Consider the following 26080-nt stretch of genomic DNA (forward strand, 5'->3'; position numbering starts at 1 on the left):
GGCGTCTCTACTGCTCCGCGTCGGGGTGGCGAGCAGCGGGGAGCCCCCCCGGGACCCTCTGTGCCCCCCCCCCCGCCCTCCCCACAGACAGACCACGCACCCGCACCTTTCCTGCGCCAGGGTTCGGTAAAAACGCTGTTCACTGCTGTCATGGGGAACGGCTCAGCCACCGGCGAAGGCGCAGGCGGCCAGGCTACGTTTAATACGGGACCTTCAGGAGAAGACGAATAGAAGAGGGAAGAATAAAACATTTACAGAAACCATGGCGTAGCCCAAACCCCGTCTGCACGGACAGAGCCTAGGCCGGGGACAGCGAAGGCTGACGACAGAGCAGGAGGAGGGAAGCAGCGAGGGGGAAGCCTTCCTCGCCGGGCTCTCGCGCGCTCTTCCTCTCTCCCAAAGCCTGCGCGCCAGTGAGCGACCGACCCACCCACGCTGGCAGAAGTCTCAGCGGGAGAAAGTCCTTCGGCAGGATAAAGCGTCGGCAGCTTGGGGCTGGGTGACCCTTCTGGAGCCGGAACAGCAGTTTGCTCAGTTTTGGTTTCAGACCTTTCCTCTAAGAAAGCAGAACTAAGACAGCACAGTGGATTATCAAAGCACGCAAGTGTTTTCTTCCAAAGAGAAAGTATGGACAATCAACTCCGACAACCGACTCTTCCTCTGCCAGCAGCTAACGCCTGAGGGCCCCCCCACCTTCACAAATCCTCGTAGGAAGAGAAGAGTCTCAAGTTCTTCAAAAATTTAAGGAAATCATCCCAAAGGTAGCTGCTAGGGAAAACGATCCCTGGTGGCAGGGTACACAATAGACGCCAGTCTCAGCTCTTTTCTGCAGGGTCACAAATTCAGACCGCACATAGAGACCCAAGGCAGACCGGTAACCTCCAATGTCGCCTCCAGCACGGACTTCTACCCGGAGCTCAAGCCTCAGCAGCGGAGACCAAAGGGAGGATCCCCGGGGCATGCCCAAAAAGGAGGGCACAGTTGGTCCAGCAGCAGGACCAAGTTCCAAGGTTGCCAGCCCGGGCACATGCTTCCCCCTTGGGTTGGAGTCGACAACAGTGCTGCGCGGCCGGCGGGAGGTCAGACAAAGCCGACAGTGTCTGAACACGAGTCCGAGCAGCTGCCGGTTCCCAGCAGAGTATGAGCCAGCAGCTCGGGAGAGCGATTCGTGGAACCGGGAGGCACTTGAACCAATTCTTTGTTTACCAATTTACTGCAGACTACAACAGGAATCCTGACTACCCACCCCACATCAGCAAAAAGCACCAACCCCCCCCCCGCCAAGCTTTGGAACAGTACAACAAAACGGGAGGGGGGTATTCTAGCTGTTCTGTAGAGCTGCTGCTTTTCACACTGATACTGCATCATCCCTGATAATTCAAAGTAAGGCTGGATGCACTGACCCCAACCACCACCCGAGGCAGCAGCACATTTGGTCCAAAAGACTAGAGTAATTATTCTGCTCCCTCCCACCCTGACATTTTCATTACATTACCCTAAAAGATCAAAGTCAACATGATAACATACATAAATAAAATTCAAGAGTTAACACAGTAACTCCAGACTTGGGATATCAACTGTCCAAGAAATCAGAATACCAAAGCTCTGAAACGCATTAAATGCGGAGTTTTGCCAAGGGTGGAGGAAGGAAGAAACTTTAAGTTTAAGCCTTCAGAGCATCACTATATCAGTAGATCAGTTCACAACCACCACAGTTCGTAGATGGGCACGTCTCTGTTCCGAAATAAACAAGCGCTTCGTCCTCTTCATGTGGAAGATAGCCACCGAGGGTTACGGAATGGATGCATAGGACCTTGACTCTGACCAGCAGGGAAATTTAGAACAACTGAGTGCAGATACTGACAATTTCTACCAGTTCAAATGTGCTTTAAGACTCATTGCAAAGCCTCAGCTAGAAAAAGGATCACCTCTGGGTATCCAACAAAATAATCAGTTTTAATTTTTTTTTTTCTTTTTTTTTTTTTTTTTTTAAGCCTTAAGACTATGCGGCTCAGATGTCCAGCATTTCAGCAAGTTCCAGGAGGAGCTCGTCCGCATCCTTCTCTGGGTCCGGGTCACTTATGGCTTCCAGTTTGCCTCCCGAGATTTCCCAAAGAAACTTCTCAAAGTCATCTTCTACAGAGAAGGGGGCTTCCCAGGCCCCTCTGGAGCTCAACCGGTCTGTCTTTACTGCTACTTGTGAGGAAGCTGAGGATGAGCTTGCAACCTCTGACGGTGCCACAGAGTCTGCCTGGCTTCCAGTATGCAGTTCAGGACTTGGAAGAGCAAGGAAGAGAGCAAATCAGTGTACGACATTCCTTAAGCAGAGAGACGTTTTCTGCAAACCAGCTCTTAAAACGGTAGTTAATCCCTCCTACACCTCAGCCTTACGCAGGGATTGTTATTCAATTCACCTGGGGCTACTCTTAGAGACCAATGTATCAGCAGGTACATTCTGCAGTTTGGGGGTTTATCCGCGAAGACACAGCATCTGGGGTCTGGCAAAGAAGGTTCCGTTTTTGTAGCCAGAGAGACACTTTGCCACCTTTACTAATTTGACTGCAAAAAGGTTACCAAGTCAACCTCTGCAGGCGTTCAGAAAACCCCAGAAGCCACTGAAAAGCTGTACCAACTTGCAGCATTTTCAGACAAGAATCTAAATAAGCGGTCCCGCCAGCTGCTAGATGCTTATTATTTCAGACAAATTTTTCCTCTGCTGGACTTTGGCATGAATTATCTCAAAACTCTAATTCTTCCACGTGTGAAAAAAAACAACTTAGTTTCATGTGAAAGGCACACTGAACAAGAAAAAGAACAAGTTGTGGTTGTTACCTGGCTTGGGGTTTTTCTCTCCCACGTATGGAGAGGAGGCTGTCCTCTGGCAAAGCCGGAACAACGGCCTAGGAAGAAGCAAGATGGTGTTTAGGATACACAGGTCAAAGACTGCTTTGCAGATTCTTCCTCCACTGCTTCTCCTCTGGCATTGCTGAGCCTTAACCCAAATACAGAACCAGGGCACACCTGAAGAAAAGTTAGCATTCCCTCAAAGTTTACTAACGACCGTGGGTCTTTTTAAAGAACACAGCATTAATGGACGTAGCAGAGCGTTCTGGAAACACTGCCAGTCACCTCGTAAAAAGCAGAAAGGTACTACCAGCGTCCTGTCGACCACTTCTGGATTTCAAAGGGAACAGAGACCCGTAGAACATTTCAGTCTTCCATCTTTTCTCCAAGAGGAGGGTACAACTTGGCCATAACTTTTACTAGGGACCCACTACTGCCTCAGCCACTGTCCTTACCACAGCTGCTTTTTAGCTGAAGGCTCCTTCCCGTCGCCACCAGTGGCACTCAACGGCTTCACGGCCGCCACGGCAGAGGGATGACTCTCGGCTGCCTTACGTTTCAGTGGCTGCTTTGTGGGGAAGGTGGCTTTCCCATCCAAAGGCTTCAGGCACACCTTGTTTGGCTAGAGAAAAAGGAAGAGAGAACTGATACCGTCTTGCTCTGCCTCAGGAAAAAAAAAAAAAACCAACAAACAAACAGGTTCTCTTAACAGTCCCACAATCCTTCTAGTTTCATGTATTGAGCCAGCACAATTACACTGCCATTTCCCAGATTCTCACCAGTATTTTCCACACCCTAAACTCTGTTTACCAACAAGCCATAAAAAGGAGCAAAGAAATTACAAAAAGGAGCCAGAGTTGCAACGTGAAAATTGTCACCCTCTGCCTTTCTTTCAAAGCGTGACCTGAAGTAACACTTTAACGTACAGTCAACGCTTACTTTCAGCTTTCCATTCCAGAAGTTGAGCTGCCCGTTTCCCCGGTGATATGGCAGCATCCTTTCCGGGGCTTTCAGCCCCATCTCCCGGAGATTTCACCAATATCCTCTTTGGAAGCTGATAAGCTGACCCTGAAACCACCCTGGATTCAGGACTCCCTGATGCTGGAGTTTTACCCTTGGTTGCCTGTTCAATAGGAGATGGCACAGCAGCTGCTTCCTTCTGAAGCTTCTCTTCTTGGCGTTGCTTCAGTTGCCGCTTCTCCCACATGATCTCTTCAAGGCTCTTCACTTCAACTTTAGAATTAGTTGCACTCTGATCAGAGGGCTAGAAAGAAACAAAAGAGAGGACTAAGAGGACAAAAATCTATGGAGATTTCATTAAGAAAATCTGAGTAGCAACCCCTCCGAAATAGCTCCATGTGGAACAGAGCGTGTTAATACCATTCAGATCTGACATATTTCCCCACAAAACGTTGCCTGTAACCTGTAACAAGATCCATGCTTTGCTACGGAAGTAGCTTCAAAAGCCTACAGTTCCCAACACAGCAAGCTTCTTCAATAGAGCAGAAGACTCTCGCTGGAATCTGTTACATTCTTTTTCAGCAACAGGAAGTCATACAAGCTCCCCCAAGACAGCATTCCCTGACAGACTGATTTCCTCCAATACAAACCTCTAGCCTTTTCTATTAAAGTTCTTAGCCCGGGATTTTAAGATCTCCTTCTTGCAGTCTCACAGATAAAGTCACGGAGAAGAAAAACATTAACCTCACAGACTTCATCTGGTGCTAATAGGGTTTCTTATTCCTTGTCAGGTATAATAAGATTAATTCAAAGCCTGCGGTTTAACACCTTGTCTGGAAATGCTACTGAAAGTGACAGGACTTGCGACATCGCTGCAGCGCTTACCAAATGCAGAAAGGTAGGAACACACTCAAACTGGGAGCATGCAGCCAGTTACAAACGAAACGTAACAAAATGTATCAAAAATTGTTTGAATAGATAGATAGATGTACTTCACAAAGGACTCACCTCTGCAGGTGCAGAGACAGCTTTGGGAGAAGGCTTGCTCAATTCCACTATCTTCTTTTCTTCTCTTCCAGGTGCTTCAAAACAAGCAAAAAAAAGTAAAAAAAAAAATCATCATTTTGTCAACAGCAGAAATAAAGCAACCTGGTTACCTCTGTTTCCTTGCTGTGTTTACTTCCTCACGTCTAATAACGGGACAGAGGGAAAGGCTACAGTAAGCAACCCCTGCAGCGTTCGAGCTCTCTTTCCCTCAATCGCACTATTCTCTTTTTAGGTGGCTTATATAATCTTAACGATATCTTTAGTGCTCTGCCAATTTTGACAAAAACTGGCCCTCACCTTAAGAAGCTGATACATGCTTTGCAAACATAGATACATCAATAACTAAGGTAAACAACGCATATGCCAAAGAGGAAGCTAAGCCTGGATTCAGCCCAGGGAAGATCCCATACCACAAGCGGATGGCAGAAAAAACAGAAGCAAGAAACTAGGCTACAAAGCTCCTCAGTGGAAGAATTTTCCAGTGGGAAATACAGACAACTATCACGTGATTCATGGAAAAGGATATGGTTGCATATTCCGGCACTTCCTTGCCTTCTGACTTTGTAGCCTTAAACTCTTCTACCCTCTACGGCATATGCAGAAGGAAAAAGCAAAGCAAATCCTAAGCAAACTGAATTTGCTTGACAGGAGAAGCGCTTCACCAGGCCAGGTACCAAATCACCTTATTACCTATTAGCTTTGTGATCCGCAACAAACTCCTCCCTGTCGGGGCAGGTTCAGGTTGTGCTGGTGGAGCTGGCACTTTTCCTCCACTCTGCTGCATCCGCAGAGCTTTCTCCCGCTTCATTTCTTCCAAGGTTTTAACACGCACTTCTCCCGCTGGCTTGGCTTTACCTGCCGGCTCTGCCGGGCGCACTTGGCTGAGCACAGACGGCGCAAGTATGCTCTGCTTCTTGGGTTTGCTCTCAACTTTTGTCTCGGTAGGAAACGCTTCTGGTTTTTGCTTTCTTTCTCAATCGCTTGCGTTTTTTACAGCCAGGGATCCTGAGAAAGTTATGACACGAACTGCAGGGGAAGGTCTTGCCCCCGAGCTCGGATCTTCTGTTTTGCAACGTCCTTCAGTCTGGGGTTTCACTTGAGGTTCTCCTCGTCTCCGATGAGCTCTCTCAAGTCGAATTTCCTCCACTGTTTTCACATGGATCTCTCCCGCTGGCTTAGCAGCCTTCTCTGTCATCATCAAAAAAAAAGAGAAGCACCAACATTTAAGGAGAGTCCAGCAATATTTAAAGTCTCCCAAATCTGTCACAGTACTAAGGAAAACTAGGTTTGCGTCATCCCAAGAATGCATCTTAGGACAGCACCATTCTGCACGGTGTTCTCCTCCTTTAAGCCACTTGTATTTTGAAAACTAGCGCTATCCGGAGAGAGTTGCGACACAAAAAGCATTAGTCTATTTTATTTTGTTACTTTCTCAGACCGTTGTCTCTCTGTTCGCATCTCAAACTCCTGCTCCTGGCAGTGCTTCTATCCTAATTGTGCGTAAGCATACTGCAGCTTCTGACGGTTCACAGCAGTTTTCAAGCGGAAACCTTGATGAGGCACAAGTGGAAAACACCCCCCCGCCTAGAGCCAGATCTCTGACAGTGGCTAAACAGGACAGCTTCAGCACTCGAGCAAGAGGAATCAGGTTTTTTTAAATTAACTTCTAGGGCCGTATGAAAGTTCATGGAAAGACAAAAGGGGAAAGCGTACTTAATGCCCAGTTCTTACCTGTCTCTCTACTGGTCGGTTCAGAGGGCAGTCCTAGCCTCTCCTTCAGAGACCTGGGGACTTGAACTACAAGAGAGAACAGAAAAAGTTCGGCAGACTGCATAAATCTCCATTTGGTGTTCTCATAAATCTCATTTCAAAATGAGACCCGTCACTTCACTGCGATTCAGAGCTACCTTGAGCCCTCAACCAACACGCAGAAAGAACCTTTAGAAGAAAGGACAAACAGCAAACCTAAACAGAAAATCTGTGCATCAAATCCAGATGTCTGCTTAGTAGCCGTACCTCTCTTAGGTGCTTTGTCAGCACTCTCCAGAGCCTCTGTCTTCTTCCCCAGCCTGTCAGCAAGGTTGCGCTTTAGCGGAAGGACACTTTTACCAGCTTCAGAAAGAGAGAAAACAAGCAACACTTTAAGAACGTTTCTCTGGAGGAGGATTTTAGAACAGTCAGCCACAAACTTCAATGCTTCCAGGGATCTTTTCTTATAGTTGTCTTTCAGCTGCTAAAGAAATTTGCCACTTCTGCCGTCAATACGCAGCTCTGCCAAAATGTATTTTCCTCCTGCACGCAGCAAAAAAACCCTGAAATATAGTCACGTTCAGATGAGGGCACCCGAACAACAGCTCACAAAAAGCTCTTACCTGCGGAGGCTTTCCGTTTTCCCATCCTCTCGCCAAGATTCAGTTGAATCACAGGCTCCTCCCCTAAAACACAGAAGAATCTCTTCACTGCACAGAAACCAGTAGCCGGTTAGAGCATTGTCCTTCTGGCCCACGTCCCAGCAAAAGGCACTCTTCGCGTAGCCAAACCACAGAAAACGAGTGACTACCAGTAGCAGTAGTGCCACACGTTTTTTGCCTTTCAAAGGAATTTGTGCAGATCTGAACACCACCACTTACACACAGACTCGTATCACGCTACTGTCCGCAAGCGCCACCGTCAGCCTCGTCAATGCTTCCAAAATTGGCCACTTGTATAATACCGTCTTCTATAGGTCTTCCCTTTCATTACTCCCCAGTTTGTCAGTTATCTCCTTATTTCCATACTGGCACTTGTATTGACATTAGCCTCTCTCTCTCTGCTGCTGCTGCACTTAACCCAACCGCTACTTCTGCCCCATGCTGCCGACACATTAGCTCATTCACAAATCTCACTCAACTTCGGGAACATCAAAGTCCAATTAAGCACATTGGAGAGTCTGTAAGATGCTGTCATACATGATGAGCTACGGCTTAACGTCAGGCTGATAAAAAACACTGCTGGATCTTTTGTTGCAACACAACAAACTGAGCACCTACAAATGCCAAATATTTGCAATCAAACCAGGGCCTTGAAGCATAAAAGCATGGCTTTAATTAGAAAAGGCAGCACCAGCAGGCTAACGTGTCTGAATGATCTTAATTATTACTTAACCTTTCGGTTGAGGAGCCATGAAATGGAAACAATAGTATTCGCTGTTACCTTGCTTTGTAGACAGAGTCACAGTTCTCACTACCGTCCGTACATTTTCCTTTTCTGGCACAGGAATAGCCCGAGATTGGAGCGGAGGAACAGAAACTCCTGAAGGACCTTCTGATCATAGCAAGCAAAACATAAGGATTTGGGGGGGGAACAAAAAAAAAAACAAAAACAAAAAAAAAAACACAACCAACCAACCAACACAGAAGAACTATCACAAAGACCAAAGACAGTAGTTATCCATTACTGTCAAACACACAATGACCACTGCATGTAAATAAGAGGAATGAGCAATTTCCCTCTGATTTGCCCTTGGAATTCCAATCTAGAATATCAGCTGTTTGAGTTTAAGAAAACAGATTGCACGCCAAAGGAGCTCAAGGCCTGCAACTAAGCAAGCAAGTCTGTCCCTCAAGCAGCTCTCAGCTGCAATCACCTCCCAGTCCGAACCCAACAGCCCCAAAAAATTTCCTTTCTCAGGCCAAGAATTGTATTCACCAGTGCATAGCCAGCTATCCAGGCAGTTTCAGAAGGTTAGGGGAAAAAAAAAAAAAAAAAAAAAAAGATGAAGCTGAACAGAAGGCAGAAGGATAAGAAAGTAAGGGATATTAACTCACCACCTTGTTTTTTTGTTTTTTCCTTTAGTTTCTTCAATTTGATTTCTTCAAGTGTTTTTATTCCAAAATTTAAGTTCTCCTCTGAAAACAGAAAATGCTTAATGAAGCTGAGGCTTAAAGGCACATGTTGAAGAGCACGCATCCTCAAGCTGCTTACAGCTCAGAACCCTTCCAAAGTCTTCCAAATCAACCCTCTCAACACTCCCCACGAGGCAAAAAAGCCATAGAACGCATGGGTATTTCGGTAAGCAATTGGCACCTTTCTTCACCCCTCCTCCCATCCTACAGGGTGAAACCTACCGTTTTAAGCGTTTTAATCCATCTACAGGATGTTAGATTCCTCTGTCATTCGACATGGCTTCCCACAGTCTTTGACAGGACACATTTGCAGGCATTTAAACTCCACGCTGTGGCTCTATTTTGTTTTACAAAAGTCAACAAGGAGGAGTTGACCTGTCTGACCCAAGGGACGCACGACATCATTAGACAGGAATGAGCCCGTGGAAATAACTGACTCCATCCAGCTACCCTATCTTCTATCGTAGTTTTAGAACATATCGCTTTGGAGTTAATCGTCAAGTTCTCCTTCCAATCCATCCTACTACAGCTGCTCGAATACCTTGCTTTGTATTAGCACTGCCTTTCCTAGTGGAAATTATCCGCGATCCATTATTGGCTTCTGTTGCCGGTTGCTGAACAGGTGTTTTAGTTTCATCTCCTTCTTCAGAAAGCTGGTCTGAAAGTCCAAAATAAACCTATTCAGTTATGGAGCAGGGATTATACAAGACGTTTCGTGCTTATGTAGCTCCTACAATGACATTTCAGTCCACGGTTCATATTCTGTTCGTATTCTTAACTACAAGCAACTGTTTGTCGGAGGTTTTTTTGAAACAGCTATGCTGACTTGACAAGCTCATATAAGCAAGAGCTACACCGGGGAAAAAATATTTAAGACTCCAGACTCTCGTCCGTAGCTTTAAACACTACACGGTTCAGGCATGCCGTCATTTATACATTCACCTCCAGTAGAAATGCCTTCAGTAAGTAAAAAACACTCACCATCATCATCTTCATCATCATCTGCAGCATTGATTACAACTGGAGGATGTGTAGGACTTGGGACATTTTCAGAGTTTTCCACTTTCATCACCCCCCTCAGCTGCGGAGAGGGATTCGACTGGACAGAAAGTTTGGTTTGCTGCAGGGACGCCTGAGCCATTTTCACATCGTCTTCTGCAGGCTCAGGTGGACTCGCAAGCGTAGCTAGAGGAAGACGAGGATCATCTCTCATTTGGCCATTTAAAGCTTTGACCCCACCCTTGCGCTCACTGTCTAGAGACGGTAGATAAGGTAGACAACCCACCTGGCTACTGAATTCAGAGTTTCCTATTCCCCACCCCTACGGACACACTAGGAACAACGGCTTCCCTTCACACACTAATCTCGCCACCCTACCATCCAGAAAGGATTAAATGAAGGGAAAGCAACCTGAGGTGCAAAGATCCCACAAAGCACAGAGAAGCTGAGCATGAAAGAAAAAATTCAGTACCAGAACTACAGTCCGTTTAGCTGAGAGCCTGTGACTGCACACTTCTCCCTACACTCATCAGTGAGCAGTTTCTTGATGCCTTCTACGGCATTGTACCCGCTCCTAAGTAATATTCAAAATTAATTCTTTAATGCTTAAAGAAAAAGGACCCAAGAAACTCACTTTTGCTCGCCGGGAAGAAGCGTCCATCAACATAACGTCCTTTCGTGTGACGGAACGCGCAGTTGGATTTTTGACAGCCAGCTGGTTCATTCTCCCAGTAGCAAGGAATCTCACCGCGTTTTTTCTGAAGACAGAAAGAAAAAAAAGCTCGTGGTAACACTCGCCTGACATTTGCTAAGAGACAGAGTTACACGTCATGCCAGAGACAGGGCTATTGCAGTGCAGTGCGGAAACATCATTCCAAAGGGCCATTCATCACTGAAAGCATTTCAGGGCAGATCGACAAAGTTTGCGTAAGCTGTAACAGCTACGTACTATCTAGCTTTCCTGTCATCCCGTTTGTGAAGACGGGGGCTCTCACACATCAGTTCAGGGTGGGTTAAACTAAGACAATGTGCCAAATACTGGGATTATTCAGAGGGAAAAAATGCCTTCAATCGCCTAGCTTGAATCTATCTCCATTTATCTTTCAGAGCCTTATTTCCTTCCCATCTTTTCTCCCTCCCCACCCTGGGCTACCCCAAGACGTCAGAACAACATTATCAGAAGAAATCCAGGAGAGAAGAGACCCGATAGGCCGTTATCAAGCCCGGCCCTCACAAGGCTAGTGCAGGCTGTTTACTACTACTGTGCTCCAGCATATTTAAGCAGTCTGATTAATGTGGTTGCTTTTGCCTCTGTTAAGAAAAGAACGTCAGCACCTAATACAAAAATGTCTTGCTGAGATATACCCAAGAAATTGACTGTTCTTCCCCCAACTGCCTCCCGCCCCCCTCCAAGGAACAGAAACCAGTATCATTTTAAAGCAAGTAAATCTATCACGTACAAGCACATTCAGTCTACCAACAGCAAGGAAAAATGCTTTCAGGGATTTAGTTTGAGAACACATCTTTAGGCAAACACTCACATCGATTTCCATGTGTCTGAATCTGCAGATATTCCTGAAACAGCGACCCTCCTGCCAGAGCGTGCAGACTGTCTCATTTCCCAGAGCAGCTTCACAGTGGCGGAAGGAACAGCTGTCTCCCTGTAACCAAAAGGAAATCAACAAAAAGGAAATTAGAACAGTACAGCCTAAAAAAATATCCATGCGAGTAGAACTGGAAGCAGAATCTAACTGCTTATATAAGTTAACAGGAATCTGGACGTCTCCGCCCCCTCTTCCCCCTCCTCTCCTAAAAACTCAACAGAAAAAAAGAAACCCTAAACCAAAAGAAGCCCAAACATACCTTGTTGCAGGTGGAATAGAAATAGAAGTAGCAGTCATCTCCTTGGTTAGACATAATCGACAAAGTCTGAGAGCAAGCTCAGGTTCTAAGGGTTCGCTTTCAACAGGGACTTCCTCCAGTCTTGGCAAGAGCTGGCTTCGCTCTTTCTTGGACTGAAAGTCTCCTAATGGCTTGATCACTCAAGTCTTCGTTTTATAAGTAACCCTAAAGAAAGGTATCAATAAGTGAAAAATAATTAAGTAATAAGGATTTTTACAGCTGCTTTCTGTTAATCAAATTAACCTCTTGAGGGGGGCAATGTCTTGAATTCAGCTGGTCACAAAAAGTATCCCAGGTTTTTTCTACAGTCAAACTTCTGTAAAACTGCATGGGTTTTGCCAGGAAGTGTTCTCTTCTGTGTCCTCAGTAATAGTTATATGCCTCAGAGCACAGAAAAAACTATTGCTTGTGGCTGTAAGCCCAGCAAGAGAGCCACTTCTTAAAAAACTGGTCATACATTTGAGTTATCAGTCAATGATTAACTGTGGGTGCTAACAATTTCCATAAAATACAACTGACATATTAAACATTATTTTCCAATCACCGTAGATCTTCACGTTCACATACCTGGACAACTTCAGCAAAGATATTGATCTTCAAAGACTTCCAGTTAACTTCTCCTGTAGGCCGAACCAACACTGAATCCGTGAATTAATAATAAAGGGGTAGAAAGAATTTTCCTCCTCACATTGCCAAGGGAACCTCTCATCCACAATTCAAACATAGGATGTGCTTTAAAACATCTTACAACTAATGGAGGAAGCAAGTCCATTTGAATACTGTCAGACTGGAGACAGCCAGGGTTAGTTAGCTCTTCCAAAAAAAAAAAAAAAAGGAAAAAAAAAAAGAAAAACCAAAAAAGGCCAACAAAAAAACCCAGTGCATTTAAAGATGAACTTGTGATTCAAAGTGGCTGCAAAAATGAGGATCCATCTTCCACAGCCGAACAATTTTAAATTTTTCTATTTTTTTTTTTAAATTTAAAATTCAGTAAGTTGCAATTTCTGGTCTTCAAGATTTCTTCACCTATTAAGAAAACACAAAAACCTTCCCCCATCTTTATTACCTGTACAGCAAAAACATACTTGTGTGTATAAATACACAAATATGTATATACATACACATATGTGTTTATACACACACCAAGAGTGAGTGATAATCAAGTTAGCAAGAGTGATAGTAAAAATTAGAATGTGGCACTATTTGCAACAGGCAGACTGCATAAAAAGTCTCTTGTTTTGAGGGAACCGGTAAAAACAAAAGATCTACGTAATAGTTTCATGAATATGCCTTCAAGGCTGATGCTTTATAACACGAGTGATTTGGGGGCCAGCACACAAATAGGCATACATATGTACATGCATACAGTATAAACATATCTATACACACAAGCGTGCACAGTATATGTTGTATGATATCCGTATTGAAAGCAACTTTTAGCCCTAATCAGACATGTAGAGTTGCAATCAATTAACAGCAGGAAGACAGCAGATCGAGGATACAGCAAGCTTTGAGAGGCAGGGAAACGCTTCCTTGGCAAGTGGCGTGGCTGCACGATACCAAGAATTTGGAATTACTTTGCTTTTAGGAAAGAATTTGTTTTCTTTTTACGTCAGAGCCAATGCTACAAGTTTGCCATCATACGCTGTTCTCTAATCCATCTATCCATCATTATGCATTGCAGCAAGGTCACGGAAGCTTGGAAAAGATGGCTTAGGTCCAATTCAACAGCTGATGATTTTTTGGTGCCTCCAGAGCTGAAACTGATCTTATTTAGCCACAAGCAGGTTTTTTTTATGCGAAGTCAGATAGTTTGATTCTTATTGTTCTAAAGATACTAAATGCCATAAAACCTGCAACCGCACCAGATAAAGTTCAAATTCAAGTGATTCTGACCCCTTTCATTCAGATGCTGCGCGTTTCTGTGCAAGTATTTCTGACTCTCTTGGACAAAACGGAATGAAATAGTTCTTACAACTTAATAACAAAAGGTTGGAACCTTCTACTCACACAAACACTAGTGAATTTTCCACGATTTTTATTTTTGGCAGGGAATTTTCCCAAATCTAAAATAAAGAGAGGAAAAGTTGGGTTCTCATGTTTAGTTACTGGGCTTTGACTGCTTGGCAAAGGGAAGAAAAACAGTGGTTAAGTGCAAGGTTTCCTTCCCTTCTTCAGTATTGATGGGACTATTCGCTTTTGACCCTTAGCACCTTCAAAAACAGACTGTTGTGTCATACAGATTCCTACGCATCTCCTTCTAGAAATTACTGGCGCTCCTTCAGGTAGAAGTCTGACAAGAAACAGTTTTCCAAATGTGTTACCGATGCCATTGATAATTAAATTAGATTTCAAGCACGATTTCTGCAGTTTGCACAAGCCAACACTTAAATGGATGGCAATTAAGGGACACTGCTTTGCCCAGCAGAGGCATTCCAATACAAATCAGGAGGAATTCATGGTCTAGAAGGCGCCCTTTCTTTTCCCTACGAAGTGAGAAACACCTGTATAACGCAACTTTACTATACCCACCACCATGGCGGGGGGGGAGAGAAATCCCCTCAGATCTAGCTCTTTTGAATGCCCAAGCAGCTCAGCATTTTACTTGTTGCCTTCCATACTCCTGAGCAGACTTCAAGACCTCTTCAGAATTTGAATGGATCTTGTTTAAGGAACAGGAAAAAAGCAAAACTTTAAAACAACAACAAAAAAACACAAAAAAACCTCAACAAACAAAAAAAACCTTTACAGCTCCCCCACACAAACTCAGAAGGAAAAACACCCCTCCCAAAAACCTCAAAGTTCTAAATTCCACAAAAGTCCTTCCATTTTAAAAAAGGTTAACTCAAAAACATTTTTTTTTTAAACTGGTATCAGTTAACATGGCAATCTGACTGCTAAACAGAAATCAACTGAACTAACCCCTGAAAGTCTGAATACAAATGAGTAACTCTGGTGCACTCAGCAGGTCTCTCATGCAAGTTGATGAGAATCTTAAACACTTGTTTTTTCTCCAGAACTCCAGTAAAGTTTTTGTATTAAGATATTTTTAATTCAATTTGGATAAAAAATAATAATAAAAAAAAATAATTACAGATGCAGTAGCTAGGGGTCAGGGAAAACATGCCAACAAGTACCATAAACTCCACCTTTGCTAAGGGAAGATAAACAGTACAACCAAAGTCTGTCTAGTCTGTTTTACAAGCTTGTCTTTCTCGGTACTGAAGAAACAGTCCCACTCCCTGGTCTAACCTTCCAGCTTGCTGACCTGCCTTTGTCCTGCACCACAGACCAAGAAGGGAACAAAACTTTTTTTTGCACCCCAACAAACGCACGAGAGGAGTATTATTGCACCTACCTACCTCTGGGTACTTGTGGGTTATAAAGCACAAAGCATTTCACTTGGGCAGTCTCTCTTGCTGCTCTACTTTGTGCCTTTCATCGCTTACAAAAATATTCAAGATGCTTAACGCCCCCCCTGTTTATTAGGACAGGCAGATCACAAGGAAGGCAGAGCACCAGGAACTACGTGTTCTCATCCCCCTTGTCAATCCCTCAGCCTTACCCCAGCTGCAAAACAGCTGATGATGATATACCTGCTTTTTACAGCACTCCACAGGCTGACAGCGCCCTAGGTGTCACAAGTTACATGGAGAACGCTGCATTATGACCTGAATTAGGACATCCTTCCTTAAAATGAGAGGCAAATCAATCTGTTCCTGAAAGGGCTGACTGGCCTGGTGTTTCTCTAACTGTCAAAGAACAACCCTCAGCTGAAGCACTCATCAGATCACACACTGCTTCACTACAGATCTCTCTTTAGCTTGACACATCAAGATGTCTCTGCAGGAGAAGGAATTCTTCAAAGCAACCTTTACAGCAGGGATCCAGCAAAGTGGCCAAGACAAAGTGTTCAGGGCCGAGCACACCACTCCGGAGGAAATCGGTTTCAAGCCTAAGATATTTCACCCATCTCCCAGTCCAAAAGCGACAGCAATGCCTTTCATCTGAAAGTCTTTCCACACGTTCTGCAAAGCCAGATGGACGTGACCGATGGCAGCGCTTGACTAAGAACTGCAGCTCCCCACTGGCCTCCACCTGCAGGCCAACAACCTTGCACCCATCAGACATCTGGGACCACTGGAAGGAGCTGAGAAGAGACCCACTCTCCCTCCCTGGGGGATGCTGCTCCACCTTCAGCTGGTTTAAAGTCACTTTAACCTAAAAGGTAGAGAGAAGTTCGCTGAGCAGCCGCTTCCTGCTTCAAGTTATCCTGTGCAAGATCGTTTGGATGCTGGAGTCCCTGAAGAACTAGCAGAATGAGCAAGAAAATCGCTTAAGTACCTGCTGACCCGCTCTCAGTGCCCCTGTGCTCAAAGTCCGGAATCATTACTTTCAAAATATACGCCAAACATGGCAGCTGGCACCTAGCACTGTGCGCACAATGCCGGCAGTGCTGTTGGAAGCTGGAAAGTCGGGGGGAGGGGATTAAGGGAAAGCCACACATCAGTTTGGTAACTTGGTTCTTGTAGGACACTTCCTGCTGCAGAAGTTTTAGCACAGCCAGTGGGGAGGGAGCTGCCTGTTTTCTACAAGGGGACTTCTGCCGGCGCAGTCTGTGTATCAAAAGATATCCTTGGGCCAGCGCTGTCAAGTAGTCTGCGGGTGGTTCAGGGTCCGGGTATCAACAGTTCAATCCATACTTCCGTGTTGCGCTTTCTCCAAAGCCATGACAAATTTTTCTTTTACACTGTTGTACAGTCACGTTATAGACAGGAACTGACTCTCTTAGTACCACAACCCGTAAGAGCTTCTAATATGCTGGCATTGAAAAAAGTGTCTTCAGTAATCAATTTTATAATAGCTCTGTGGATCTGTTATTTAAGTGCATTCTCCTATCTGAGCTCCTTCACAGCAGTATGTAGTTGACAGTCTGAGTCCCATGGTTAAGATTCATGTCCTTTCTCCTACCAAGCACCTGCTCAGTAGGCAAAGATGGACCGGGAACACCCAAGCCTGGAGACGTTCAACCACAACTGGCTCTAAGCCTATCCGTTGAAAAGAAATAGCTCAATACATCACCTTGACGAGGCAAAAATTCATGTGGAACAGTAGAAAAATCTAGAAGTGCTTCCTCAGCTTCAGGTTACCAACAGCACCATCACATTTAGGCCCTGGCCCAACGTGCAGGGTGCGTGGTCTGCAAGCGTTGCTGCAACATGGAAGTGCCAAAGCGAGTCCCTGCTCTGCCCTGCCCGACACAGTTTTTAAACATTGCAAGGAGCGTGCCAGGTATACTGAGGGTCAACTGAGAAGTTCCAGACAACAGATGCGTTTCTACTGATTTCTGGCATCAAAAGGCTTTGGATGGTATCACTTGCATGAAGAAAACTCCGTCTTTTCCAGATGCTCCAGAATTCACTACTGCTGCAGCTGCAACGGCTGCACCAGTACAACCCACGTCTATGGCAAATCTCTTTGACAGCTCTCATTTACCCAGGCACAGTTGCAGTCCACTCCTCCTCTTCTTCCAGCTGAAAAACCAGCCCGCTGGCTCTGCCACACTGTCACTGCCAATGTGAGAGCTGGGAACATACATCAAACTACCACTGTTAAAACCCCTGTCCAGGGAGACGGCTGACACAGACACGTTACAGGCACATTCACCCTCCCCTACAGCACTTACAGAGTCAGTGTCCCCAGATGAGTACCTGGCTTGCCACAGCTCATTTTTTGTTTGTTTGTTTGTTCTGGATATGGCACACCAGGTGAACCATAGATCCAAAGTTCCACACAATGCAAGTCTTTGCTCTTCTTCCAGGCAACACCAAGTGCTTCAACATACTGCATTCAATAACGAAGCTCTCTCCATCTTGCTCAGTGCCAACAGGCATGACTGCAGCACACACAGCTGTAGCAGTACCTGCACGTCCCAAATCCTCAACAAATATTTAGACAGCACCAATTTTTCATGTGGTGGCTTTCCCTTAACGCATAACCCCTTCTTTCTCATATTTTTAGCGGGCGGCTCTCCTCTATCGCTCTCTCTGTCCACCAGCTTTTCCTCTTCCGTGTCCAAATGGGCATCGGGAATCAGTTCCAAACTAAGGGGACTGCTAGAGCTGCTACATCTACTCTTGGGCAATACAGGCATACTTAAATAAGACACACTCATTCTTTTTCTACTTCTGAAGTCAATGCTGGGGCCTGGCAGCAATTTACTATGACAATTCAGCTTCCTCACTGAAGCGTTTTAGTAAATCTCAAAAAGAGTCAATTTGCAGCCATTTGGAAGGGTGCCATTTTAGATGAGAAGTGACAGCAAGAGAAATTTTTCTCTAGACTAGCTTTCCCCCTGAAACACCCGGCCACCCAGCAATAAATTCAGCCTATCTGTTCAGCCTGATCGGTTTAATGTGAGTCCAATACAACCACATGCCCCAGTGGTGGTTCTGATATCATTTCAGAATCCCCTATCCCCAGAAGATCTCTTTTTTTACAATCAAATTACACAGTTTTATTTTTAATGTATGGTCCAGAGCTCAATCTCTGAGTACAGCATGCACCCCAAAGCACCAGTTCTGGGAACAATCTGTAGGCTCCACATACTGATCCTGCAACAGTAAAAATCACTTTTGCATTTTCATGATAAACATTAATGTAAGAAAACAGAAACCTCTTAGGTCCAATTCCTAAGAAACAAAACCAAACGTCACCCAACTGGGTTGTTTTAAACAACCTAAAGGAGAAATTAAGATGACAACCGGGTGCATCCAGAGTTAGTCAGATCCTGAAGGCAGTTCCTCTGGGGAACAGAGGAGCAATTTGCCAGATGACTACATTACAGCACGCCCCTTATACGCACTGCTACAAAAGGAAGGCACAAGGCTTTAACTGGAAACGTATACTCATAAGACACCTGCACTGTGATCTTCAATTTGCCCAACCGAACCTCTCCAGAGCCTGCCCAAGGACTCCGTTGCCCCGGGAGACCAGCGGGGGGGGGGGGGGGGAGCGGAGCCGGCAGCCGAGCCCTACAGAAGGGCTAAGGGCCGAGAGAAGGGCAGGGGTGGGGAACGGGAGAGCTGCGCCCTGGGCTGCGGCCCTGTAACCGCGGGCAGAGCGGACCTTGGGCCTAACTCGGGCAGCGGGGAAGCAGCTCCCCCCTCTCTAAATTCCTGGGGCGCCGAGGCCGAGGAGAACACCTCACCCCCACCACCGTCCCCGGAGAGCCCGCGCTGCCCCCGCCGCCTCCCCCCTCCCGCTCCAGTGGCTACGGACACCCCGGTGAGGAAGGCTCGGGGACGCGGCCTGGGCCGCCCGCCCCGCCGGACGCGGGGGACGCGGCCTGCTTCCCCTGAGGGGAGCGGAGAGGACCCGGGCCTGGCGAGAGGGCATTCCCCAGCCCCTGCGGTCTACGAACGGCTCTAGTTACCGGCGAGCAGGGACTTTACCGAACCCCTGGGGAGCGCCGCTGCCACCGCAGTATCACCTCGATCCGCCGGAGCCGTCGCTCAGGCCGTCGTCCTCCCCGCTGCCAGCCTCAAAGATGGCGCCTAACATACGGGCAACCTCAGCTCGCCCGCTACTAAGATGGCGGGCGGAACGGCTTCACTAGCGCCCACTTCCGCCCGTGGCAACCGGCGGGGGCGGGGCTCCGCGGGGAGCGCAGCGGCAGGGCGGCAGCGCCCACCGGGGCGACGAAAGCGGAGCGGGCGGGCCCCGTAAACAAAGCGGGGCGGGCGGCTTCTCTACCCTTTCTTCCTCCGAGAGGTCCCGGCAGCGCCTCTAACCCCAGATGAAGTCCTTCATTGCGGGGCGAACGGTGGAGTGCCCCTTTTCCCGGCCACCTCTGCCCCGGCTGCGGTGCCCCGCGCCCACCTTCCTGTCAGGCTACCTGCCCCTGCCCACCACGGCGCCGGGCCTCGGCCCTTGAGGTGTCCGTTCCCTCCCTCACGCTAGCGGGCGCTGCTTCAGGGTTACGCTTTCCAACATGGAAGCTATTTTTTGTCTTCAGTCCGCTTTCCCGGGCAGACAGGCGCTTGCCCTGGGGCCTCGGGACACTTCAGGCTGTGCTGCGCCCCAGGGAAGGAGGCCTGGGCCTGGCTGGGGGGTTTTGGGAAGCAGCCATTTCTCTTGTCAGGGCAGCATGGGCTTGCTAAGGCTTCATGGCAGATCATAGACCTAAAGCTGCCTCCTCCTGCTTTTCTCCTCTCCTTCCCAGTGTGCCGGTGTCCTGCTTTTCCCCGGGTTGACCCTGCGGCACTGGTTAACGGCCACCTGGGCAGCAGCAGCAGTGTCTGTTCTTGGGGAAAGGGTGCCTGGGGCAGCCCTGCTACTGCACAGGCACAGTGGGCACAGCCATTTTCCCCATTAAATGACTGAAAGTCCTATGATTTGTGTCTTCCTTTGCATCCAGCCAGGACTGTGTTTAAAAAAAGAAGCAATTGTGGCTGTTCTGTTTAAGAGCTGGAGGATGCTGTCAGCTCAGACGCCTCCCTGAGAAAGCAGGAAAGAGGGTGACACTGCACAATGAAGCTTTTACACCCTGTTCATATCACTTGGCATCAGCTCCAAAGGTCAGTCACTCAGCTGAGAAGTTTTAGATTGAACTTTCTCACTGACAACCTTGCCCAGCTCCATCTTCTCATCGTGGCTTGGCCCTGGAGTTATTAAAGACACAGAGAAGCAACAGCCTCTCCACTGAAGCCAGGGAGTTAAACAGCTCCAGTGCACCAACCTGCTTGGGAATTAGAGTATTTCAGAGGCCATTTGCTTTTATTTCCTGTTGTCCTCCTTGTCTGGGCAAAGTGCCTCTATGGAGGCAAAACAGTCTCAGTAGAGAGGCAGGACACGGCTCAAAGTCAGTCCCCAGGAGATGGTGATCACAACCTCAACCATGCATCACCTTAGAGGCACTGCAGACACAGCATCGGGGAAGGGGACAAGGGAGGATCTTTGCTCAAGGGCAGCTCGACGCATAGCCCAGGAGCACTGCTTTGGATGGCGTTTGACAGCCAATTCTGGACTTTGCTTGGAGATGGAAGAAGCCACGCTTGAGGCAAAGTGCTGGGTGCAGCAGCCAGTCCCTGCCTCTCAATAGCGAGGCTTACACAGCGAGAAAACCCACAATACAGAGTGCTTTTGTAGCAGGGGGGTTGCTTTTGCTCTCCATCCCTCTTTCCACCGCGCAGGCCCCACTTTCACGCTCAGGCTTGCTCTGACGGGAAGCCCAGCCATTCATCCAGTGCTAGGAGAGGATGCGGGATTGATTTCACAAGCTGGTGGACACACTGAGGACGTCACAGTTACATGTGGGCACATTTTATTCTCTGGATGAACTTGCGCACTGTTTCTGCTCAACAGCCAAAGCTTTATTGATTCAAAACCATTACCCTTCTCCCCCACCCCCAGCACGCTTTAGTTTTTTTACTATGTACCCCCTTTCCCACCCCTCAACCACTCTTCTGCTTCCACTTTGAGTATTATCTCTGCTTGGAGTCTGTTTCCTCAGAAGAAGCCAACTGACAATTCATTCAAAATTTTTTTCTCCCAAGAACCATATAAATTACATGCAAAACATTGTACATAGAGATTAATATCAAAATGCAATACAGATCAGGTGCACTTTAAGCTGGACTCTAGGATATGGCAAACACACCAGGGTACATATTGCTTTGAAACCACCATTTTTTTTTTTTTTTAATGTCATGCATACCACATAATATTCAGTCTTTTATTTTGTATTTTTCTGTTTTTATACAAAAATACCAGTGCTTATTATACTTAGTTACTGGAAAAGAAAAACTCAGGTCTGTGTGCCCTCTTCAAAAGAAAGTTTTGTTGTGAGAGCATTGGATAAATATATATACACACGTAAATGTTGATTTAATACTGTATATATATATATTTATTTAAGGGGAGGAAATAAACTAAAGGCAGTTTTAGCCATGGGCTTTGCTGAATGAAAATTGTATTTTTTGTTGAGCAGGAGGATATCAGAGGCAGAACAGCCAGAGATCAGCCACTCTTGGTGGCAGGGGACAGCCTTGGCAGAGAGATGCTGGAGAAGAACAGCCAGGTGCCAAGAAACATGCCGGCATTGCCCCACAGCCTCGCTGTTTGGGGCAGGACCAGGAGAGCGGTACCCCCACATCGCCATGCCCCACCGGGGAAAGCTGGGTTTGCAGGAGGGCGATTTACAGGTTGCATGCTCCATGGGTTGATAAACTTGTAGGAGCTGGACTGAGCAGTGAGAAGCGATGACGGGCAGGTACATGTGTCCTTCCCCCGAGAGGTACAAAAGCATGCAGGGACTCTTCTTTGAGGTGCTTGTTCCCTGCAGTCATGGAGGGCAACAGGAGTTGGCAATGGCATCTTGGAGGTGCCATCCCTGGATCTGGGATGGGGCTTTTCCATTCACCCCAACATCATGTCACCCCAAGAAGCATTTCTAAAGGGGCTGAGCACTACAGGACATCTACTTCTCAGCTAGGGAAAGCCAAAGGCTGCCCATGCTAAAATTTGGTTTAGTTTTTTTCCTTCTTGAGATTGTTTCAAAATTTTTCTCAAAGCTTATTGCACAAAACCTTTGAAAATTAAGTATAACCCCTGTGCAAATCAAAGGAAACCTTATCACATAATGCAAATGCCTAAAAATGCCTGTTCAGCAATGCACACAGGACATGGTGTAATGTCTTTGGTACCAATCTGCCAATTTATTTAACAGAAAACCACCACCACCACCAGAGACCCTACTGTTATTAAGAACTGGATGCAAAATTATGTTCAGAGTGTTTTAATAACAAAGCATTCCAAGGCAAGTTAACACGTATCACAGGGTATGACTTCGTTTCCTGTCTGGCATGGCACTCTCCCCCGTGCACACTCGTGGCAGTTCAAACAAAGCAAAAAAAAAAAAAAATATATATATATCTCCCCCTCTTTCAAGGCATGTTGCAGAGAGTCCCCAGAAGTTCGTGCCGCCGACCATGCCTTTCAGCATAGAGCACCAGTCTCCCCCAACTCTTTTGTAATGTCCTCAATAACTTAACCCAATAGTCATCTGCTGCCAGTATATCACTGAAACTAAATAGAAAAAAAAAAAAAAAAAAAAAACTTTACAGAAAGGATGTATGCACAATAAACGTTTATACTTTAAGCAACCAGCCATACCAACATAATTTATATAAAAAAACATTTGTGTCATCCAACTAACATCTAGTATAAAGATGGCTGCTCAGAGAAAAGGAAGCTGACTGGCATCCGATCGCTGATACACTGAATTAATTACCTGTCACTTTGAACTGCCGTCACACAGTCACGCGCCATTGCAGACGCAGGACTCAAGTTTTTTTTTTTTTTTTCTTTAAACAAAATACATATGGCTGACGTAAAAATATCAGTTTCTGATCTAAAGAAAACTATATTTTTTGCATAATATTTATATATAATTATTTCTCCCCCTCCTAATATGGAAACTAGAACAACAAAAATAGATCAACTAAAGAACAACCAGACCCTTATGGCAACCTGCCAGTCACAGATTTCTGGGAGTGACTTTGAGAGCCTCCAACATTGGCTTTTTGTTGGTTTAAGTCTTGTCTTTTTTTTTTTTTTTTAAAACAGGTCTGAGGTATTAAAAAAAATATCAAAAGAAAAATCGGTGTGTCCCCCCTCAAAGTATTTAATAAATATTTATGTAAGCTTGTAAGAACACCATATTTTCATCTTTTTTTTTTTTTTGCAAGTATTTAAAATAGAAAAAGTGATCTTTTAAGCAATGTCACCTTTAGTACAGAACCAAACCCCACAACCACCCCTTTTGTCTTTCCTGTCACCACTTGTGTAGACCCCAAGAAAACACCCCCCACCCCCCGGTCCTGCCCAAGGTATTTTTTCAGCTCATGTGAAGAAGGAGCAGGGAGGGCAGTGATGGGTTTGTCTGCATGGGCAGGGGGCTTGACACTGAATTTGCAATTGAGATGGGCAGTGGTGGCAATTTCTTCTTGCTGTTGGCAGTGTATGGAGCCCAGCCTTCACCCCCTTTGCCAGCACCGAGGCAGGAGACCTGGGAGAAAGACCTTTCCTCAGCTACCTGGGGCAGGAATGGGGCAACCTCGTCCTTCCCTCCTCCCACCCCAAGGAAGGGACGAGTCAGTGCTGGGCTGGAAACAAAACAAAGACACTTGGTTTGTGTTGTCGTTTAAGGAACACTTATTTCTTGGCAAAGTACTGGGCCCTCGCGTGGCAGGCGGTGCTGCAGGCAGTGCTCGGAGAAGGCACGGGAGATTCTGCTGTGCGTTCTTAAAAGAAAGAAAAGAAGAAACCAGCCAGCCCACCCTCTCGCTAAAACCCCTCTGCTTCCAGGGATGGAGGCTGGGCAAAGACGATGACGTTGTACAGCCAGTTACAACCAGGTTCTCTCTACTTCCAACCAAGCCAAACAGGACGAAGGAGAGAAGGCAGCAGAGCTTCCTCCAGCCCTGCCTGCCTGGGGCCAGTAACCAGGAGTGCACCAGCAAGAGCCCACGGGGAAGAAACTAAGCCCAAGCAAAGCAAACTCCTGCCTCCTGCTCAGTCCCATGGCTTCACAAGAGGGTCAGTTCAGAGCCAAATTGTCCATGACAGCTGGGGCCTCTGCTCCAAAATAACAGGACTCTCACCAAATGGTTACAAGAGAGCAAGGTGAGGCTGCATGCAGGGTGAAGGGATGACCTTCAAAAAAGCAGCAAGTGAGGCAAAGCCTCCGTGCAGCACCCTCTCTGGAAGACCTGCAACCAACCAACCAACCTGTCACCTCTGCGAGGAATTGCCTCCACTGGCAAATCAGCTACAGAAGTGCTATGGAAATCAAGGGTCCTCGCATCGGCCATGGAGCCTCCCTCCCTTCCACTCGCTAAAGAGACAACCTGACTCATCCCTGCCATGATCTAGGAGTCGACCCACTGTACTGTCAATAACCCAATGCTTGTTCTCCGTTCAGCCTGCTAATGCTTTGGCAGTGATGCGCAGAGCTGGTGGGCATGGCTGGAGCATCCTCAGGGGTTCCTCAGCAGTTAACCGGAGCTTGTACTCCAAGGCTGAAGGCTTATTTAACCCAACAGTACAGGCAAGCCAGAACAAGCAAAAGTCCCTCTGCTCTTGATGGCAGGAGCCATTAAACCTTTGCAAGGCTCTCGCCAGAAGTTTCACAGCTGTTCAAGAACAGGGGAGATGCATCTCTTAAGACTCCCCAGGAAGGAGCCCCGTTTCTCACAACCATGGGGTTTTTCTTCACCACCCTTCCACTGCCAGTTCACCTCCACCTTGCTTTGTACAAAAATCAGAATCTTTTACATCCAGCAAGGTTACAGCCAAGTCACCTTCGTTCCTTGTCTACCAATTACTGCTTTGGACACGAAGAGAGAAAAGTGTGTGCGCACACACAGAGGAGGAACTGTAAAGGCTAGGTACCATTTTTCAAGGTGGAAGACTGGTGTACATCCCTGTATCTATCAACCTGTGAGTAAACAACTTCCCCCTGGCTGGGTTTTTTTTGTTTATTTCTAAATTTTCGCACTACAGTGCTAACTCCCCCACTTCCCACTGTGAAGTTACTGGGGGCAAATCCCACAAGCAAAGAACAAACCCCAACATTAGAAGAAAACCCTAAAAACCACAAGTGGAAAAAAAAAATAAAGTCACAAGTGCACCCCAGCCCTCAGGCTGAGAGCGTGCATGTAAGACTACAACAATTTGAACTTTCTTTGAACATGCATTTTTCAAAGTGAAAACCCCCAACAGACGCATGGAGCCCAACTCTCGGAGAGGAAATAACCTGGCTGCTTCACTCGGACGAGTACCACTGAAAATTAGGGATGGAGATGCACAATTTTGGCTTAGCCTCTCTCCTAACACCCAGCATCGTGGTACTCTGGTTCCCACTGCTAAACAATGGTAAAAAAAAACAAAACAAACAAAACAAAAAAAAAAAACCCCAAAAAAACCCCAAAACAAAACACCAAAATGATATACGTATGAGCAGTTTGACACGAAGTGACCGCAGTGTGTGATCAGTTACTGGTGCCAATATCACACAGGGTGAGGGGCGAAGGTGGAGGAGGAGGGGGGTTCGAAGTTCTAAGGTCAAACCGATGTCTCCAAGCTGTGTAAGGGGCTTTCGGGCTCCGGGACGGTGACCTCAGCTTGATCGCTGTCCACTGCATTGTTATTTCTGTTGAGGGATGTAGATCCACCCAGGCTACCCCCACCTCGCTTTTTGAGTCCGTCAGTCTCAGGGTCATCTTCAGCGCCATCAAGGAATGGTGTTCGAGGCTCATCTTCCTCCAGGATGAACTCTGGGTGAGTCATGAAGTTATGGATGGAGCTTCTGGATTCGGGTTTCTCGAGGCCTTCGTACAAGGAGCTACGGAACGCATTCACCACTTTGATCTGCCAGGAGG

At 46.6% G+C, this 26080-nt stretch overlaps 2 protein-coding genes across 8 annotated transcripts in view; both read right to left on the minus strand.

The window, feature by feature from the left end:
* Nucleotides 1-148: 148 nt before the first annotated feature.
* Nucleotides 149-19207, minus strand: LOC115334893 (zinc finger CCCH domain-containing protein 11A-like). The gene is given in 18 exon segments (XM_029999697.2): nt 149-2276; nt 2833-2900; nt 3012-3021; nt 3309-3457; nt 3947-4108; nt 4813-4886; nt 5542-6039; nt 6583-6648; nt 6868-6963; nt 7224-7286; nt 8044-8154; nt 8658-8738; nt 9277-9393; nt 9717-9920; nt 10369-10492; nt 11276-11395; nt 11598-11801; nt 12204-19207. Coding segments are annotated over 17 exon segments (2262 nt in total). The 5' UTR covers nt 11652-11801; nt 12204-19207; the 3' UTR covers nt 149-2011.
* A 1737-nt stretch (nt 19208-20944) lies between these two features.
* Nucleotides 20945-26080, minus strand: part of ATP2B4 (ATPase plasma membrane Ca2+ transporting 4) — a 54114-nt gene continuing 48978 nt past the window's right edge. For all 7 annotated transcript variants that reach the window (XM_029999951.2, XM_029999947.2, XM_029999949.2 and 4 more), the window contains one exon: nt 20945-26069. In XM_029999951.2, coding sequence (XP_029855811.1) covers nt 25764-26069 — 306 coding nt within the window. In that variant the 3' untranslated portion in view covers nt 20945-25763. The remainder of the gene's footprint in view (nt 26070-26080) is intronic.

This window comes from Aquila chrysaetos, chromosome 24 (assembly GCF_900496995.4).
Source record: "Aquila chrysaetos chrysaetos chromosome 24, bAquChr1.4, whole genome shotgun sequence".
NCBI lineage: Eukaryota > Metazoa > Chordata > Aves > Accipitriformes > Accipitridae > Aquila > Aquila chrysaetos.